The 19,964-nt window shown below is 35.3% G+C and overlaps 1 protein-coding gene across 1 annotated transcript; it reads right to left on the bottom strand.

Annotated features, from left to right (window-relative positions):
* Positions 1 to 2,635: 2,635 nt before the first annotated feature.
* Positions 2,636 to 19,526, bottom strand: LOC132552396 (peroxidase-like protein). The gene is made up of 8 exons (XM_060216565.1): positions 19,406 to 19,526; positions 18,836 to 18,938; positions 15,687 to 15,901; positions 15,193 to 15,375; positions 6,286 to 6,378; positions 4,125 to 4,836; positions 3,477 to 3,646; positions 2,636 to 2,748 (listed from the first exon to the last, which is right to left on the bottom strand). Exons 1-8 carry the CDS (start codon positions 19,524 to 19,526, stop codon positions 2,636 to 2,638), a joined length of 1,710 nt encoding a protein of 569 aa, XP_060072548.1.
* Positions 19,527 to 19,964: the final 438 nt, after the last annotated feature.

The raw sequence follows: 19,964 nt of genomic DNA, 5'->3' as shown, positions 1-19,964 counted from the left end.
AAATATTGTTAGAAACACTGTACTCTAATGGGTATGTCAAATATTGTTAGAAACACTGTACTCTAATGGGTATGTCAAATATTGTTAGAAACACTGTACTGTGCTCTAATGGGTATGTCAAATATTGTTAGAAACACTGTACTGTACTCTAACGGGTATGTCAAATATTGATAGAAACACTGTACTCTTATGGGTATGTCAAATATTGTTAGAAACATTGTACTCTAATGGGTATGTCAAATATTGTTAGAAACACTGTACTCTAATGGGTATGTCAAATATTGATAGAAACACAGTACTGTACTCTAATGGGTATGTCAAATATTGACAGAAACACTGTACTCTAATGGGTATGTCAAATATTGATAGAAACACTGTACTCTAATGGGTATGTCAAATATTGATGAAACACTGTACTCTAATGGGTATGTCAAATATTGTTAGAAACACTGTACTCTAATGGGTATGTCAAATATTGTTAGAAACACTGTACTCTAATGGGTATGTCAAATATTGTTAGAAACACTGTACTCTAATGGGTATGTCAAATATTGTTAGAAACACTGTACTCTAATGGGTATGTCAAATATTGATAGAAACACTGTACTCTAATGGGTATGTCAAATATTGATAGAAACACTGTACTCTAATGGGTATGTCAAATATTGATGAAACACTGTACTCTAATGGGTATGTCAAATATTGTTAGAAACACTGTACTCTAATGGGTATGTCAAATATTGATAGAAACACTGTACTCTAATGGGTATGTCAAATATTGTTAGAAACACTGTACTCTAATGGGTATGTCAAATATTGTTAGAAACACTGTACTCTAATGGGTATGTCAAATATTGTTAGAAACACTGTACTCTAATGGGTATGTCAAATATTGATAGAAACACTGTACTCTAATGGGTATGTCAAATATTGATAGAAACACTGTACTCTAATGGGTATGTCAAATATTGATAGAAACACTGTACTCTAATGGGTATGTAAAATATTGTTAGAAACACTGTACTCTAATGGGTATGTCAAATATTGATAGAAACACTGTTCTCTAATGGGTTTGTCAAATATTGATAGAAACACAGTACTGTACTCTAATGGGTATGTCAAATATTGACAGAAACACTGTACTCTAATGGGTATGTCAAATATTGATAGAAACAATGTACTCTTAATGGGTATGTCAAATATTGATAGAAATGAAGTTTAATAAGTATGTAATCAGTTACTGTTGTACTCAAATGAGAATGTTTAATACCACTGACGTCCAGTGACCAAAAGCAAGCATGGAATCAGATGTGTATAGGAAAATCTGATGTTAATAATTTAGCACCTCAATTAAGATTCTGGTATATTATCATATTATACTTTACAAGAACAAAACGTTAAGAAAAACAGAAGTTTCAATTTGAAACAAAACCTTTTATTATTATGTATAACATTCTACCATACCTACATATCAAAATATCACATCAATTTGACACACTTCATGTTACCCAAGTAAAACTAGTGCCACCAAATTAAATCGATGCTCATTTATGAGACAAATCATTTTATCATTTTATATAGAACAAGTAAATACCATGTACTTATTGTACCTGCTGCCTAACTGCGTGTATTTCAACATTTCTTTCGTTTTACATTTTTAAAATTCAGGCTGGTTTAATTCCTTACTGACCAGAATGTCATCATAGTTATACCATTAATGTTGGTGCCTGGAGGAATTTCACCGGAGTTAAGGGAACGATAGTAATTGTTGGGCTATGATCCCTCCAATATTTCAAATTGAGGGACGGTATCTGACGACAGGATATCGTTGGATTACTGTGGGGAAAAACGCAAAGGACAACATTAGTAACTTGACCGCAACGATGATTATATTTTCACTGTGTTGTAAAACTAATTTGCCTTTTCCCCTTAATATGGTACACGCATCACGATATTAGAGAAAATCCTATCATGCCTACAAAAAAAGGATTTAAAAAGCATTTGGGTTCCAATGTTCTGTCCCTAAGATGATAACGATGATCACAGTTACGACTTTTATGAACATCAAACCCTATTTATCACAGCATACTTCACATCAAACTTGGAAAATTTGCCATCCGAAGGAGGAGGGATTATAAAGAATTCAATATTAAGCCCGTCCCTCAGGCCCTAGGGGCCTGGGGCCCACTATTTACATAAAAATGGTTTCCTTTCTCCCCATGATATTTCTGGTCAAATTTGTTCATAATAATTTCTTCCCAATGAAAGAATGTTTTAAAAGGTTTCTTTAATTCCTATATTATGCCCTGCTTTTCTGTCACAAGGGGAGTCATACCCTTCTTTTGTACAATATAAGTTTCCCTTCAGCACATTCAGCTCAACAACGGTTACTTATATAAGCTTATTGTTAATTAAAGATGATATTGATGTTGAAATAAAACAATATTACAAAACAATCAATGCCATGCAGCAGTCATACATCGCAAAATCTATTCATAGATAACGTAATAATAAGGATGATTTTAATCATGATTAATAACTTTTGAAATGACTGTATTTGTAGAAGAAAACGATGAACATAGATAAGACTATCGTGTTGTAGAAGACAGGGTGCATGAGTATTATTGATAAAGTATTACCTTATGTGATCAGGTTTCAGGAACTGTTGTGGTTGTGTTGAATGTATACGGGAGTTTCTACACTGAATAGCGGCTAAAGTTGTTTTCCTTTTTATTTCATTCAACTGATCTACAAATATAAAGTCAACAATACAATGTAATACTGGTAATAAGACTGTAATCCTACATCGATGGAACTCTTAACACGTAGACACTTTGCGAATTATACGAAGATATCCACCACTCTGGAAGGGTAGGTGTCCTATACATTCCTATTACATTTGCCGTTGATTTATACAATGCCACGTGCTCTAAACGAAATCCAGGTCAATTGCAAGGAAAATATCGCCTCATTGCACAAGGAAGTACTGTATATTATTTTGAGGGCGTTCATAGGAGATTCTATAATCTTTGTTAGTATTACAAGAATGTTAAATGATTTCATGAAAATCAATTTTAACACGTTACTTTCGTCAATATACTTTGTCGACATCTTGAATGGAGACTACTCACTGAGATATGCACAAACAAGCGAATTTCTGTATGTGCTATATACTCTTTTTATAGCATTTCACTCCATTTCGTTGAATACAAGAAGTTCTAATCTGATAGGAAATGTTCGTTGCATTCGTGAAATCCTTTTTTGATTCATCTGAAATTGAATGGTTGTTATAAGATCTACCAAAGAATTTTTTTGGCATTTAAACATTTGCCAAACTATTATATATAGCGTCTTCAAATGTCAAATGCAAACAATTTTGATGTGTCGTAGGCTTAATGTATGAAAGTTGTTTCATACCACCAAACTTCCTAGCTTATTTTATCACCGGATAGTAGAATTTTATTTTACAAACTTACCAACTGTAAAACTTCCCGGTAAATTTGCATTCTCATAGTAAAATCTGTCTCCTCTTTGATAGTTATTAAATTGTGTCGCAATGATACAAGAAAATGTCGGTCCAACAGCTGCGTTCGGAAGGTTTTTCTCAGACACACCTGCCGTGAAGAGATCGAGGTCATTTGGATTTCTGAAATCAAGATAGGAATTTGTCATTAAAATTTGAAAGGAGGGACATTATTCGAAGTTTTAGTGGGTATATACCACCGATTTGTGCTTGTATGTTGACCGACTATTACAGCATATTTTAAGCTTCGGAATGAAGCCGTCTGTAGGGCTGTATAGAAATGTCCATGGTAAGTTCTTTCATATCCATGTGACTCTAGGCTTGTGGTCAACTTACAAACACCAGGTATATAAAGGTTACGAAATTCATCTAGCTTTTAACATTTTTTCGATCACCTTTTACTTTTTCTGTCGCCCCTCAAGTTGAATATTTAGACTTTGATATAACTGATTCGTCCAAGTAAGACAATACAGCTGTGACAAGTAATTTTATTTATTTCTCGACTCTTCTATATCTAATTCCAAAGGTGTAATTCATTTGTGTGTCTTTCGTTTAATCTTCGAGATTGCAGAAGGTAGAGTATAATGTATCTACAATGTACCTGTAAAGTTTAGATAGAAATATTCTGGCTATATCGTCGTGATCATTCAGTCCACCTGGTCCTTTCCCGAAATGGATAACCGGTCGCAAACCGCACCATTCTCTAAAAAAGTTATACGGAGGAATGCCATGGTCCCGTCCTCGTTGTATGTTTGTGGCGGCTAAATCCATTGCTAGCGGACCCATGTTTTGCATAAGATTGTTTCGCACGCTATCCGAAATAAGTCTATCGTTTTCTTCATGATGTGAATTAGTCAACCACCGCATCAGATTTTCTGAACCGTCCCTATTGAATAATATATCGGGTCTGTCAAATTGAGTATGCAGTGGCATTTCGTCCACAATTATCCCATCTTTAGACATAAGTCCAAGAACGGAAGGAATTTGCGAATGACCATAACGGAATGCTGCTGTACTGAAACTTGATGTAGTCGTCGGGTTAATGGTTTCTTCATATACTGTGCGGTAACCCTGTGCGGTTGGAATTAATCCTAATTTTATCATGACGTCAGTTCCAAGTACGATAGGTAAATATTCATTGAAAGCTATGTGTTGCAGCTCTGCTCCCAAGATACGTCTCGCTTCCTGAAACAATCTCTCGTCATGCCAATGAGGGTTGGTTAATCTAAGACCACGTGCTAAAAGATTATGCTCCCTTGCGAAAATCACGTGCAGCGTTGTAAGACTAGGAACTTCATGTCGCCGACCATCACCTAGAATAATGACGTGTAGACTTCTAATGGCATTTAATAAAACAAATGTTTACAACAATGACTCCACATCAATATTTACAACTAGGAAAAATTGCATATTTACAATGAGATATGAGTGCTTACACAAACAACACATTTTCAATGCATACATCTTTTACTTTTAAAAATCCATGAGCGTCTCTTTCTTTACGCTTGGCCATAAGTTAGGGACCACACATATCTTATATTGGACTTGATATTGTTCATTTAAGGAATGTTTTCAATGACAACACATGGTATATGTAGAAGTGTTTTAAGGCATCTAAGAACGCCAAACACAGTCGATAGGGAAAGAAATTTACAGATCGGGACGCGCTTTTTCATTTTAAAATGTTCATAAAAAGCATTTCCAAATTCTAGATAAACTTTGACTTTAACTGTGTGTTTTAATGGATACTTGATCAAATCACCAAAACGTGTTGACCAAAAAGATCAATCAACGAGTTGGGAATGAAAATGACAATATCGGGTATAGCCATTACGATTTTTGTACAATGCTGTGCTTGTTGTTCTGAAGAAACTTAAGCTACACTTAAATCAATGCAACCATATTTTCCAATAGTTTGACATTTTGGATCCCAAGCAATTTTTTCCGGAATAGTCCAACACATGCTCAACTGGTTTCATATCTGTGAAATTAAAGGCCATTGGAGTGGTTCTGTCATTTTTCAAGGGAGATAGATTTGCACCAGCTGGGCTATGTGCGCTTGGGCGCTACATTAGAAAATAGGCCGACATTCAAATGGATCTACGATCGACTGAACTTAGCAGTGGCGAATGGAGTTTATCTTTACTATCGTGCGAGGTATGCAAGACCTAGGACGTTCCTCAACATGCCTGCTTTGGTTCTGGTGCTGCAGTAACCAATAAATAACAGAACCATTCTAAAAGCCCGCCATCTTTCAGCATTTGTCATTTTTTAACGTGCCCTTTTCAAATGCGGTATAAGCATGTTTATGATTTACCAGTAAAACATGTTTAGGTGGCAATACCAAACTTACAGTACGAGGAATCTAAGTCTAATTAAGGTTATCGTAGGTGTACGACAAGGCTTACATTTACATATTGAAATTTATCCCTTTCTTATGGCCGTTTATTTAGAATTATATAACACTTCAAATCAAATGCTTGATTCTGGTCTTGATTGGGATGTTAAATTAAACATGCAAGCATTGTAAGATTAAACATGGAATATTGAAATAACATGAATATTAGTTATGTATCATTAACAGTGCGAGAAAGCTAAGCTTCAATTAACAGTTAATAATGGTGACGTGCATTCATTTTTAATATAATCAGACGAATTTCGAAAAATAATTTATTCAAAATTATCGTCGCATGTGGTATTCGTATATGGATGATATTTTTTATTGTATTTTGTAATTACTTAAAACGTAAATATGTGTGTACCTGCTAGGAAACAGTGATGTCCTGGAGAGGAAAGCATGCACATATCGGCAGACCCAGACAGAGGGAGATTCATGGCCGTCAATCGGAGTCTACCTGTTTAGATAAAAATAAAAGTGTTCAATATATATATACTCAACAAAAAAAGAAAGGTTAACATGTTTCCTTGGCGAATACCTGTAAAAGAGTGAAAGCAAAATGACGTTTGTGCAATATTAAAAAATGGTAATGTTTTACATTACAAAATCCAAGGGGGTTACAAAATCATTCGAGCGTGAAAGTCTGTATTAGCGAAAGAGCTGCACGAGGTTTTCTGCGACTAAATTGTATCTTCGCTTGAATTTCATAAACATTCAAACTGACAACTGTTCCTTAGATCCATAGGACTAAGAAATCACCGAATCTTGTTATCTATCAACTTTATCATTATGCCCCGGCTGTCACAAGTACAGAGAGAAAGGGCTGTAGGCATGATCCAGGCTGGGGAGTCTCGCCGTCGAGTTGCACGGCATTTTGGTTACAGTGTTAAGACAATTTGCCAGTTGGTAAGTCGTTTAAACCAAACTGGGTCAACATCCGATCGTCCCCGAAGCGGCCGACCCCGTAAAACGACCGCCAGGGATGACCGTCGTATACGATTGATTCACTTGCGCAATCGATTCGTAACCGCAGTAGAGACTACAAGGACATTGTTTGAGCGTCGTGTGTCTCCCCAAACAGTCCGCAACAGGTTGAGGGCCTACCAATTGAAAGCGCGGCGTCCCTACACTGGACCCAATTTGTTGCGACGTCACCGTAATAATCGGCGTAACTGGACTCGTGTTCACCGTCGTTGGGCCTTACGAAAATGGATCAATGTTCTGTTTTCAGATGAGTCCAGGTTTTGTCTGCAACACGGTGACGGAAGGCGCAGAGTGTGGAGGCGACGAGGGGAGCGTTTTGCGAACTGCTGCGTCGCAGAACGGGACCGCTTTGGCGGCGGAAGTGTAATGATTTGGGGTGGTATTTGTGGGGCACTCGTACCAGGCTTGTTGTGTTAAATGGCAATTCAACCGGCATTCGATATCGGGACGAAATTTTAAGATAAGTGGTTCTGCCATTCTTAAGACGCCATGGCATTTTTCAACAGGATAACGCACCAGCGCACACCAGTCGCATCAGCAGAACTTTCTTGCAGCAGAATAACGTACAGGTGTTAGATTGGCCATCTAAATTACCTGATTTGTCACCGATTGAGCATGTCTGGGACGTTCTTGGGCGACGCGTGAGAGAACGTCAAAATCAACATCTCTCCTCGAATTATCCGCCGGTTTACGAGTTCCATGCGACGACGCTACAATGCTGTTTACTTCGCAAACGGTGGCCATACCCGTTACTAATGGTGTTACCTTTGAAATTGACCCCAACGTCCTTTACAGTTGAATAAAATCAACTGAACGCAAAGTTTTATAATGAACCATGACTGCAGTTTTATCAGAATTGATCAATTACTTTATTCGTACATGATTGGTAAGGATTTATGAAGGGGTTAATTAATTAATCACAGAATAGAGTAGTGTTACCTTTCTTTTTTTGTTTAGTATATATAAATAGATATCGGAGGAACACAGGCTATTAAGTGCTCAAAATATCACAGGTTATGCTACAAAGCATAGCTATGTATACAAATGTACCTATTAACGTGTCATTAGATGTCAAATATCGAGATTCACTTTCGTGTATTGTTAGATATGCTACCAAATTCATCACATTAGCTCATGTAATATTTTGCTCATATTCCTTGCTAACATAGACTATTGTGACATCGAAATATATTCATAAAATGACGTCATACAATCGCAAAATATATTATGGCATCACAATGGTGACTGCCAAATATTTAGAGGAAACGTCTTGAAAAGTAGCATTTTTGATGTGATATTATAAAAGACGATGGATAAAATGATACCAAGGATCTTTAATTTGCACCTGTTTCCTTTGCTATTTAAGAAACATGACACAAATATTCCGTTTGCCAAAGGCTCGCTCAAATGAATAAAAAAAATCCAAATTCCAATATACATATGTAACTGGCTTTCTTCTAAAATTTACTGAATCATTGGGCTAGTACACCTCCCCATCTAGATTTTGACATTTCTTCCGATTATATCAGGTTTACCTCTATCGCCACCTAGGTTTGAAGTAACGACGGATTCACAAGGGTTTTTTTTTTTTTTTTTTTAATTTCAAACAAACAAGTCGAAATGTATTGTTATCATAGAATATAAGGTCAGCGTTAACATTCTTGTGAAGTGCTCAAATAAACTCAGAATAAAAAAAAAACATAAATAATATTGCAAATGCAGGTTTACACAGTATCAAAAAAAATTTTAGCTTCACGACCAAAATATTGAAAAGTCAAATATTAATAATGAGTAAATCAAATTAATTCCTTTTATTAGATTTAACAAAATACTGTTATATCTTTAATTTTCACGTTGACTTCATATGTGCTCTAAATCCACGAATTTATATATCCACAGAATAATAAACAAATAAAAATAGTACTAGTGGATTTCGTAAGCAGCATTCATCCACGAAAGCAAGCGCCATCGAAAATGTATATGTTTGGAACGCCACGAGGAAATAAGATGTTACAATAGCCAGCAGCAATCGAATTATATATTTTATCAAAAGTAACTCGATAATATTAACTTGATATACAACGTGACCTACCAAATCTTTTTTCACGTAAGATGTTCAATTGTTCCGACGATGACGAATAGATTGTTGATCCATCGATGTATGAAGTCTGCTGGTTAATTTGAAGTCGAGGACCTAAAGTAGAAAACAAGTTATTGTTTTAAAAGATATTGATAACATTCATATTTTAATCGTTTTATCAAAATATAAAAGAAAGTATATCATAGCGCAAATGAAGCAGTGAATAGCGTTTCTTTGTATGTATGTATGTATGTATGTATGTATGTATGTATGTATGTATGTATGTATGTATGTATGTATGTATGTATGTTTGTATGTATGTACGTAAGTATGATTCCTGCATTTGATTTCGGTAATATCTTGAACCGAAATAAAGGGAAATACAATTAAGTTGTATTCTGTTGACCCTTTTTCTGGATTAATATGCAACAGATTTGTCAATAAGGTTAATTAAACATGATCACCAGATTGATTCTAAAAACTCTAATGTCGAGATTGGTAAACGTTTGCTTTTATACTAAAAGGATAAAGAAACGCAAGGTAAACTTTAAACCAGAAATTAAGTATGATATCGGACTTCATTTAAAACGAAATTTTGTATACGTACAGATAAATTAAAGCTTAAAAATTCCCAAAGTCTGTATTTTGCATCTGACAATTGGTTTAAAGGTACTAACGATTAAATTGAATGGACCCATAGGATTTTGAAATGGAAATTGAACTGAGTCATCAATATCTTGTGTGTCTGCCGTTTGCTGTGGTCACGGCCCTTATTCATCCTGTCATAGAGTTCATGAGAGCGTTAATCCGTCTTATGGGGATGTTGTCCCACTCTTCAATCAGAGCTCTGGTCAACTGCTCTCGAGTAGCAAGGGGTGGCTGGCGCTTTCGAACCTGTCTATCCAACTGGTCCCAAAGATGATCGATCGGGGACAAATCAGGGCTATATGGCGGCCAATCTAGTGGTTGAATGTTGTTGCTGGCCAGAAAGACTTTGCAAATCCTTGCTACGTGGGGCCTAGCATTATCCTGCTGGAGGGTTAGATTATGCTGCTGTAAGAAAGGGATAACATGGGGTCGGAGGATCTCATCTCTATACTAAGCTGCTGTTCAATTGCCATCAATAACAACCAATTGTGATTTTAACCCGTGTGAGATTCCTCCCCACACCATTACTGAACCGCCCCCAAACCTATCCCTCTCTACAACGCTAGCGTCCGTAAAACGTTCGCCACGACGTCGGTAGACACGTTGACGGCCATCAGATCGATAAAGACAGAATCGAGACTCGTCCGTGAAGAAAACTTGTCTCCACTGCCTCAGTGGAAACCGTCGTGGAGCATGTGCAGCGACCCAGGCCATACGACGCTGACGTCGAGCAGGGGTAAGGTGTGGACCTACGTAGGGGCGACGTGCTCTTACACCAACTTCTCGTAATCGATTCCTGACAGTTTTTGAACTTATAGGACGCCCATGATTTCCACGAACATTAAGTGCACTCTCAACGGCGGTAAGGCGCCGATTACGCACATGAGAGACGACGATATAGTGATCCTGACGTCGTGACGTTACGCGCGGACGTCCTGACCTAGGTCGATCGGCCAATCGCCCAGTTTCCCGAAGAGGTCTTACAAGACCATTAACACCAAAGTGCCTAGCAACCTGATTTTGCAGCTGTCCTTGCATCAGCATCTGAATGGCCTGACCCCTCTGAACTTCTGTGAGTCGTGCCATTCTTAAAACGAATCTAATTCTCAATTAATTTTAGGGAAGCAGTTGGTCTGTATAAAGACTAACAAAGAGTGACTTGACCAACGCTGCATGAGACCAGAACAACACGGTGCACGAGATTCTTGTTTTTCCCTTCTTCCATTTACCAGAGCTGCGCACTGTACCGTGACTAAATTTTCGATACATGACAAGGTGTGATATGACCTAATTACTCAATCCACAAAGTTTCACTTTATTTGGAGAACGCGCTTTCAAAATATCGGAATAAATATTACCCTGCGTTTCTTTATCCTTTCAGTATATAATCCTAACCATTTTCTGTTTTTTAAAAGAAAAGAATACTTTGAGAACAAAAATTTTAAAAATCTAATCCATTCTATTAGTGATATTGAATTCTAAACTCAAAAGTAACGGCATTAATAATCAAATTTTGTTAAATGTTTGATATGTTAAAAGTCCATGACGGAAGTATGGTTGAAATCCAGTCATTTTCTAGATATGATGGAAATAGTTGATGCAAACACTCATTGTTGAATATCGTTTAATCTTTGCATGTATTTAACTATGTACACAAAACATGTAAACAATGTGGTAAGAATTTACGATAAGCATGCCTTTAAAATACTTTTATTCAGATGTAAAGTTTCTCGTGTAAAGTGTTCCGCCAACGGAGAACCATCCTCTCTCCTGTCTGACCTCCGCTCCTCTCATTTCTTCTTATTTCGCAGACCAAGAGAGGTATCTTTATACCAAAGTGTTATGAAACTGTTGCTCAAGTAATTGTACACAATAGATAAACTTTTCCATAAGATTAGTATACGCTGACCTTCAGGCGAACTGCCGGGATAGAGCTTCGGTAATAACGTATGTAATTAGGGAAGGAATAAACATCATTGATCATTAGAAGTAGATTCAGTAACAATAGCATACCTCTGGCCATTGGTCAATACCTAATTGACCAGTGGTCGATATATGTCAATAACTAAATAAGCATATGTCTAACTGAACACACTTTTTGAATAATCTAATTAATTTACATGTTTACTTTTAATAGTTCACATTGTACATGAGAATGCAAAACCATCTTGCAAGCATATCGCTAATGTAATACAATGTTCATTTCATGCTAGTAAGAAAATATTATAATTATGCTATGTCTTTGTTTGATTTTATGTCTTCTTTCGATTGATATCAATACCATTAATAGTAGTATTGTATTTTTAAATATTTCATACGTACTAGGATCGCAACTCAATGAAGGCCTGGCAGCGGAACGGGCAAAACTCTTACATATGTGGAACATTGGATCGTTTGGAGGCACAGAAATAGGAAAGCAGCGCTTACTGCAAAAATAATTCGAAAGTACTTCCAGGTTAAATAGATTAAGCAAAACTCAAAACTCATGAAAAGAAAACAAAATATGAACAAATAAAATCAAATTTCCTTTAAATCATGAAATAGTTGTTTAACAGAAAAAACCCTACAACATTGAAAATATCATTTCTGAAGTTCTCCCAATTATTGAAGAAATATGAACTCAAATATCAGATTTATCACCAAAATTGTTACAGCCTGAACACACAATGCGTACCTTTAGGATGAGTGCGGCTTCACTAATGCAGACCGAAGTGTTTCGGAAAGGTCGGCGTATTTTATTTTATTTACAAAACCTAAGGCATGAATCTTGGTTAACCAAACTTGGTGACTTTATATTTCAAATGAAAACTAGGTTTGTTAAAACGGAACCACCAGGCATACTTTTTGAACGTTGAACACAGCAAGTTATGTTTTTAACACCATTAAAACCATACATCAAATCTGTATTAAGGTCATTCTCATCTCACGTTTTGTTTTCTATGCAGACTTTTCCTGGGATTATTTATCGAAGTCTATCGAACCATTCCCTTGAGGTACCTCCAATAAACACTGGTCAATTTGATCAACCACTTGATCAGTGTTCTTCGGTCTAATTATCATTATAGTTTTGAATGAAAGACTATGGTTATCAAATAGTCCTTGAAAGAAACCCCGACGCTTAGGTGTCAAACTATTAGTATTGTTCGGTTGGTATGATGGTAATGCACTTGTCATTTGCACCGTCGTAAATCCTGAACATTCGACGACCTATTCCATTCTAGGACTGATATCGAATTTGAGTTTGAAGTGGTTATACAGCAAATGTATTTCACTTTCCCTCCATCTGTTTCCTCTCTCCCTCACCTTCCCATCCCCTCACTCTTTCTCTCTCACCATTCTACCCTCGTCCTCTTTCTCCCTCTTCCTCTCTCACACACTCGCCAATTCGTAGGACTCTCCAATGTTAAACTACAACTGTAGATATCACGAATAAAGATGAAAGTACAGGATATATCACTTGCTTGATGGCAGGACAGGGAAATCTCTACCCAAGGCGAGATTTACTATTGCCCAGCAAGAAGCTTTGCCAGCGGTTAGACTGCTGGAAATCTCCTCTGAGAGAAAGCTAGGGAAAGATTCTATTACGCCGACAGCTAGAAATGTCTTACCTTCATTGGAATATTTCTGTCCGATGTGGTAGCACACTGTAACAACCAACATTTACATCAGGGAAACCTACAGGAAGTAAGTGCTAAGGGATTTTTGACGATAGAGCGGTACATATTGCACTTGTGTTGGAAATGGCAAAAATCATTTTCGAATGTCATTCATTACATTATACATTATACCCAAAACACACTGATCTTTTCAGGTGTCTACGATGCATAGGATAAGATTAAATATTGTTCCGTGGAAGAATTTCGTCACATGTTTTTCAAACTGACAGTTATTTCATTTACTCTTACAATTCATACCGGCACATATAAATTAATTTTGACAATATTTAAAGTTCACGCCAAGTACCTCTAACACAGGTAAGTTATTTCCTCCCCAGAACGCACCACTTATAATCCCTTAATTACCCAAAACACACGTAAACATCTCCATACTATCATGTTATAATGTAACATAACATCACAGGTTAGTACTTTTGTAGGTTACCACTTATTTACAGGTATTTGCTTTTAACGGTTGTGTTTTCGTTGGAGCCCTTTAGTAACGAAAGGGAGAGAATAAAAAGATGAGAGACGGAATAGAAGTGAGAGCGGGAGGGAAGAAAAAGATGTGCGAGAGAGGAGGTTTTAGGGAAGAGGGTGAGCGAGAAAGAGGTTGTGTGAGAAATGAAGGGATGGGGGAAAGAGGGGATGTGAGAGAGAGAAAAAGGGTAGAGAAAGATAGAGTGAGAGAGGGCGAGGATAAATAAGAAAGAGGATGTGCGAGAGAGAGAGGATGCGGGGGAGAGTGTACAAGAGTTACAACTAAATGAAAGTGCACTTTACCAGATTGAAACCGGAAGCTCTGGATTTCTTACAAGGACCCTATGACAACACTTGTAACACCATGGACACGGTGTGACATCATAGTATTGTATCATTTATCATTCAACCAACACATTTGATAGCCATCGGTTTATCATTAATAAATATACAGTCTAGTGCTCAACTCAATGCATTCCTAACCTCACTTACTCAGTCAAACCACCTGTTCTGCAGCATTCAAGGTTTTTTCCGTCATTATCTTCAAGAAAAAATATCAATATTTCAAAACACACACTTTCTTATTTTGTTTATTGTATATGTCTTCCCAGATCGAAGATCGGGGGCCATATTGTTTTAGGTTTGTCTTACTGTTTGTCTGTTTTAGGATTTCCGTCGAATTTTTTATATTACTTCATTTGAATAAAAAGAAAAATTTGAATAGATGAGTTCAATATGCGTCAAAATCAGTCAACATCTGCCAGTTACGTGATTTAAAATCCTTAAAAAAGATAATCTCTTTGTATCGGTATAATATCTTTAATTGTTACTGTCAGGTTTGATCAAAAAGTTAAGTCTTTGCCTTATATTAATGAGATCACAAATGGGTTCAATATTGGTCAGAATCCTTCAATGTTTGCAAGAGTTACGGGATTTTGATAACGAAATATAAATAGAAGTAAGACAATATAAACACTCCAGTTGGTTTGGCAAACCTAAATACATGTATATGCTTTACTTGCATACTCACATAGTCTCCATACCTATCAGTATCTTATACTCTTTTAGAAAGACATATGATATCTTGTCTCATACATTCGTTACTCGATATTACGGTTGTTCACCTACACCTTGATGTTTTGAAAATAATGACTTCAAGAAATGTCCTTCCATTCATAAATGGCTACCCCTTCGGACATAGTGTTTCAAATATGTTCTGTTATCTATTTATCTATTTATTTACTTTATATTTATCATTCATTTATGAATTTCAATACATAATCTATCCATACTTAGCAGACATATTTATGAAAAACTTTTTTTTGGGGGGGTGGGGGGGGGTTATTGTCATAACTATTGCCTTTAGTTTTATTTGCAGTCATTTCTTGCTAAAATCGCCATAACAAAAGAAAAAAAATCTTACCTTTCAGAACTGGGGTTAATGTAATATCGTGATCTAGAAACTGTCCATAGGCAAAGAACATGTTTGTGAAGATTTTGCTTAAAACTGGTGCTTGACCTGTGTTTCTGTGAAACTCGTTGCTTATCACTCGTGCATTGGGCAAGTCTCCTCCCGCAACCGACTTTGTACGAGGAGAATTTAACCCTAGAGCATATCAAAAATAATCTGAATTCTGTAAAATAATTTGTTTTCTTGGGTCATCTATAATTTCGTAGAAAGTCAACGTATTAATATTTATTACAATTAATTGTAGTATGAATCATTAGTACGTTCCTCGGGGTCTATATATGCAGATAAAACAAAGTACCAATGATAAATTCATTTTTATAACATGAAATTTCAGCCCGCAATGAGTCTGCAATTGTTTATAAAACATGTGTCAGAACATGCAAAATAAATACATCTTATGAAGAGAAGATTGACTAAATCTAAAATTTGTAAATCTGTCACCATACCATCATCGTAGAAAGGCCGAATGAGCCTCTCCTGGGGTGACATCTTGCTTCCCCATAAAGGGAAATTCAAATTATTGCATTGGCCCTCAATTGTTCTATAGGGTGTAAATGGGTCACATCTGACTGGCGATATAGAACAGATTGGAGCGATGCGTGTTCTCCATTCCATCAGCAAGATGGGACTCTTCAATATGACGATCCAGGAAACTCTCGCTCTAATGGAGAAACAAACAAAAGTTATAGGTGATCGGTCACACCATTATCCTTTGTTGTATTTAGACATTAGGAACTGATATTTTTTATATCTATGATGAAAAAAGTTTAGGTTTAAGGATTATCGTTCTTTTTTCTGTTTCAATAAATATCTACAAGTGAGCTCGGGTCAATCGAATACTGGTAACCGACGAAGTTTATAAAACTTGTACAAGTTCAATAATAGTTATTATTCCATAACCAAATAAAAAAAAATTCAATTCAAATATTTTATACTTTTTTTCTCGTCATTGCCATTTAGTTTCGTGTCTATCCGTTTCAATGTTGTGGGAGTAAACACACAGTTTGCCTGCTCTATAAACTATCACTTCGAATAGCCTACCATTTCAACACGTCTGACAACAAACTACGTATTTCATGTTTATAACTATAATTAGCTAACCATATTATTAAAATAGTTTTTATCTCGTAAGAAAAAACGTTTTCACAATATTTCGTTGGAAAGATATTATTTAAAATAAACTTAGTTTCTCAGATGCATCTTATGACGCGCGTCATTCAGCCACAGTGTGTCATTCGTTAAAGTTACTCGTGGATTTCTCATTCATGATATATCACTACTCGTATGAGAGAGTCACTATTTGTATGAGAGAGTCACTACTTCTATGAGAGAGTCACTACTCGTATAAGAGAGTCACTATTTGTATGAGAGAGTCACTACTTCTATGAGAGAGTCACTTCTCGTATGAGAGAGTCACTACTTGTATGAGAGAGTCACTACATGAATGGGGGTCACTACTTGTATGAGAGAGTCACTACTCGTATGAGAGAGTCACTACTCGTATCAGAGAGTCACTACTTGTATGAGAGAGTCACTACTTCTATGAGAGAGTCACTACTCGTATGAGAGAGTCACTACTTATATTAGAGAGTCACTACTTGTATGAGAGAGTCACTACTTCTATGAGAGAGTCACTACTTCTATGAGAGAGTCACTACTCGTATGAGAGAGTCACTACTTGTATGAGAGAGTCACTATTTGTATGAGAGAGTCACTACTTCTATGAGAGAGTCACTATTTGTATGAGAGAGTCACTATTTGTATGAGAGAGTCACTACTCGTATTAGAGAGTCACTACTTGTATTAGAGAGTCACTACTTGTATGAGAGAGTCACTGCTCGTATTAGAGAGTCACTACTTGTATTAGAGAGTCACTACTTGTATGAGAGAGTCACTACTCGTATTAGAGAGTCACTAGTTGTATTAGAGAGTCACTAGTTGTATTAGAGAGTCACTACTCGCATGAGAAAGATTAGCATTATCGATATAAAAGAGAACTTTCAAATGTAGTGGAGTTCATTATATTGATAGCTGTGAATGTTTGTAATATATTAAAATCCTGTATATATGTATTATATGAAGTCTCTGTAATTATCAGAAAGCGACTTGTGTTCCATAACATCTCAATATTTAAATGGAATTTCTTTTTCTTAATTATTTTTGGTTATATATGGAAAAAGTTTATAGGTAGACTCTGTAAAGTAAAACAATGTTCTGTACATAAGTTACAGGCTGCTGTTTATTTATTTGTGTGCTTGCTTGTTTGTTAGCTTGCTTGTTTGCTTGCTAGTTTGTCTAGCATTTTAAAAATAATCATTACATTTGTCAGGTTAGAACAAAAACAGCGTTGAAATAGTTAAAAAAAATAACAGTGCACACACATGTAATGATTGATGATATACTTATGATCATGAGTAAGCGAGCAACCTTCTATACCTTTGAGTAAATTTACATTATTTAAATATGGTAATTTTAATTACCAGACCATAACTCAATTCTGTTTTTCAGACACTGCAAAAATGACTGGCAAATGTTCATGTCATTTGATATATCACTTCGTGCATTGAGTGGTTTAGACTGTCTACATTGATCTAGAAGAGGAAAGCGTTAAACGCAGTAGTATTTCAATATAGTATAATATATATCATATATTTTAATACCATTTAAATACAATGTCCAGATAGAAAGGAATCATATATTCTAATATCATTTAAACACGATGTCAGGTTGGAAAGGAATCATATATTTTAATATCATTAAAACACGATGACCGCATAGAAAGGAATCATATATTTTAATATTATTTAAATACAATGTCCGGATAGAAAGGAATTATATATTTTAAGATCATTAAAACACAATGTCAATTTAAAAAGGAATCATATATTTTAATATCATTAAAACACAATGTCAATTTAAAAAGGAATCATATATTTTAATGTCATTTAAATACGATGTCAGATCAGAAAAGAATCATATATTTTAAGATCATTAAAACACGATGTCAGTTTAAAAATTAATCATATATTTTAATGTCATTTAAATACGATATCCGGATAGAAAGGAATCATAAATTTAAGTAGCATTTTTATTCTGATTTGCTCCAATTTCGATTTGATCTTTTAAATTCTTTTTATGTATGGAAGTGCTTAGTGATGGTACTTTTTTCTTCCTTTTAAACATTACTTGTGTCGTCATAAGATTATGGATGTACCTTATATCATACAGTCAAATATCCTTATCTTGAACTCAGTACCTTAAAGTCCACACAATTAAAAAGAAAACATCCTATCTGCACGTTTCATTATTTCTGTTGCATGGATTCTTTTGAGTAAATTTAATGAAAAACTGGGGTCTGACAAAAGAAAAAACTTATTTGATTTCCACTTACATGGAATGATAATATGGCGCAATGAATTAGAGAGTTAGAACGAAGAAACAGGTATTGTATGTAGGCATTGAAGATATACAAGTCTCTTTGTTTATATAAGGTAAAAATAACATCGACGAGAGTTTTATGTTGCGTGTTCAAGAAAAATGGAATCAAACGTAACACATTTTAAGATTTTGAATTCTATGTTATTAAAAGACTTACATTTGTTCGAAGATAATCATAGCTCGCTGTATTAACTGTGAGTTTCTGTCCAAGGCAATTACTAGAAACTGCGTCTTTCTCTCTAATTCTGCAAATCTTGCAGCTGTAAAATAAGAATAAAAGCCATAATAAGTCATTTCAACCTGGAAATTTATCGTGTGTTTTACAACGGCAAACAAATAACATCTCATCGCAAAATGTATAGATAAATAAAAGCAATCAACAACAACAGGAGAAATTGAAATATTAATTTTAATTATATAAATAGAAAATAATCAATTATACGGTTGATTTAATTCAAATTTGAAGCAAAGTATCACTAAGACCTGTAATGAAATATTTATCTTTGTTCTTAAGAGATGTAACACAACTTTTGGTTGGATAATGAAAATAATTTGCGACGGTACAAACACTATATAGTTTGTTTTTAAATCGGCTGCTTTTTCATATAATATTTAATTTATATAGTTTAGGCAGTAAACAAATCCGGCACTAGCTGACTATTTATCAGTAGGGATGTACATAAATCAAATATTTTCAAAAGCATAAATAAATAAAACATCGTTTTACCTGCATCCGATTGGAAAAGATTCGATGTGGAGCTGACTTCTCTTAAAGTCAAATCGATAGCATTTCTTATAGCCTGTATCAGGGAATTTATATCTCCAGTAGACTCTCCTTTAGACGCCATGTGGACAAGGAGGATTGTTGTCAATAACAAACACCAGTTCATCATGTATTCCTTCGGTACACTAGAAACATCCTTTTTGGAAGATATTTGGAAAGTCATTATTGCCCGAATCAACAGAAGTGACTCAAACATTTTGGAATAACGAATTGAAACAACTGAAGACCACCCCGAGTTTTCATATATCTTATGTGCACTGAAAAGCAGTGAACTTTCCTAAATTCCAGAATTGAAAACACAATAATGATATATTTTGTCTGTATTCACTGCTTATTGACAAAAAGTTGTGCTTTTCTTCAAATCAAAACAATTCTATGTGTTAGGTATGTTGTATTAATACAACAGCACATCACATTAAGCATTGTGTTAATAAAGTAATAAAGTTATAAAAATAATTATAAAACAGATATTTGTAAAGATGAAAATAAAGGATGAAATAAC

The sequence above is a fragment of the Ylistrum balloti genome, unplaced genomic scaffold (assembly GCF_031769215.1).
Source record: "Ylistrum balloti isolate Yb309-2 unplaced genomic scaffold, AGI_CSIRO_Ybal_v1 Utg370246, whole genome shotgun sequence".
NCBI lineage: Eukaryota > Metazoa > Mollusca > Bivalvia > Pectinida > Pectinidae > Ylistrum > Ylistrum balloti.
Note: the sequence above shows the minus strand (reverse complement) of the source record. Positions and strands in the feature narration are given on the sequence as shown.

What these genes read in the sequence shown, in the direction of transcription:
- LOC132552396 (XM_060216565.1), bottom strand. Translation starts at nt 19,526, where the DNA reads ATGGCGTCTAAAGGAGAGTCTACTGGAGATATAAATTCCCTGATACAG. An exon ending in TCTTTTCCAATCGGATGCAG is followed by an intron (nt 18,939 to 19,405) that starts GTAAAACGATGT and finishes CTTATTTTACAG; the next exon opens with CTGCAAGATTTGCAGAATTA. An exon ending in TTTCTATCTAAACTTTACAG is followed by an intron (nt 3,647 to 4,124) that starts GTACATTGTAGA and finishes TCTTGATTTCAG; the next exon opens with AAATCCAAATGACCTCGATC.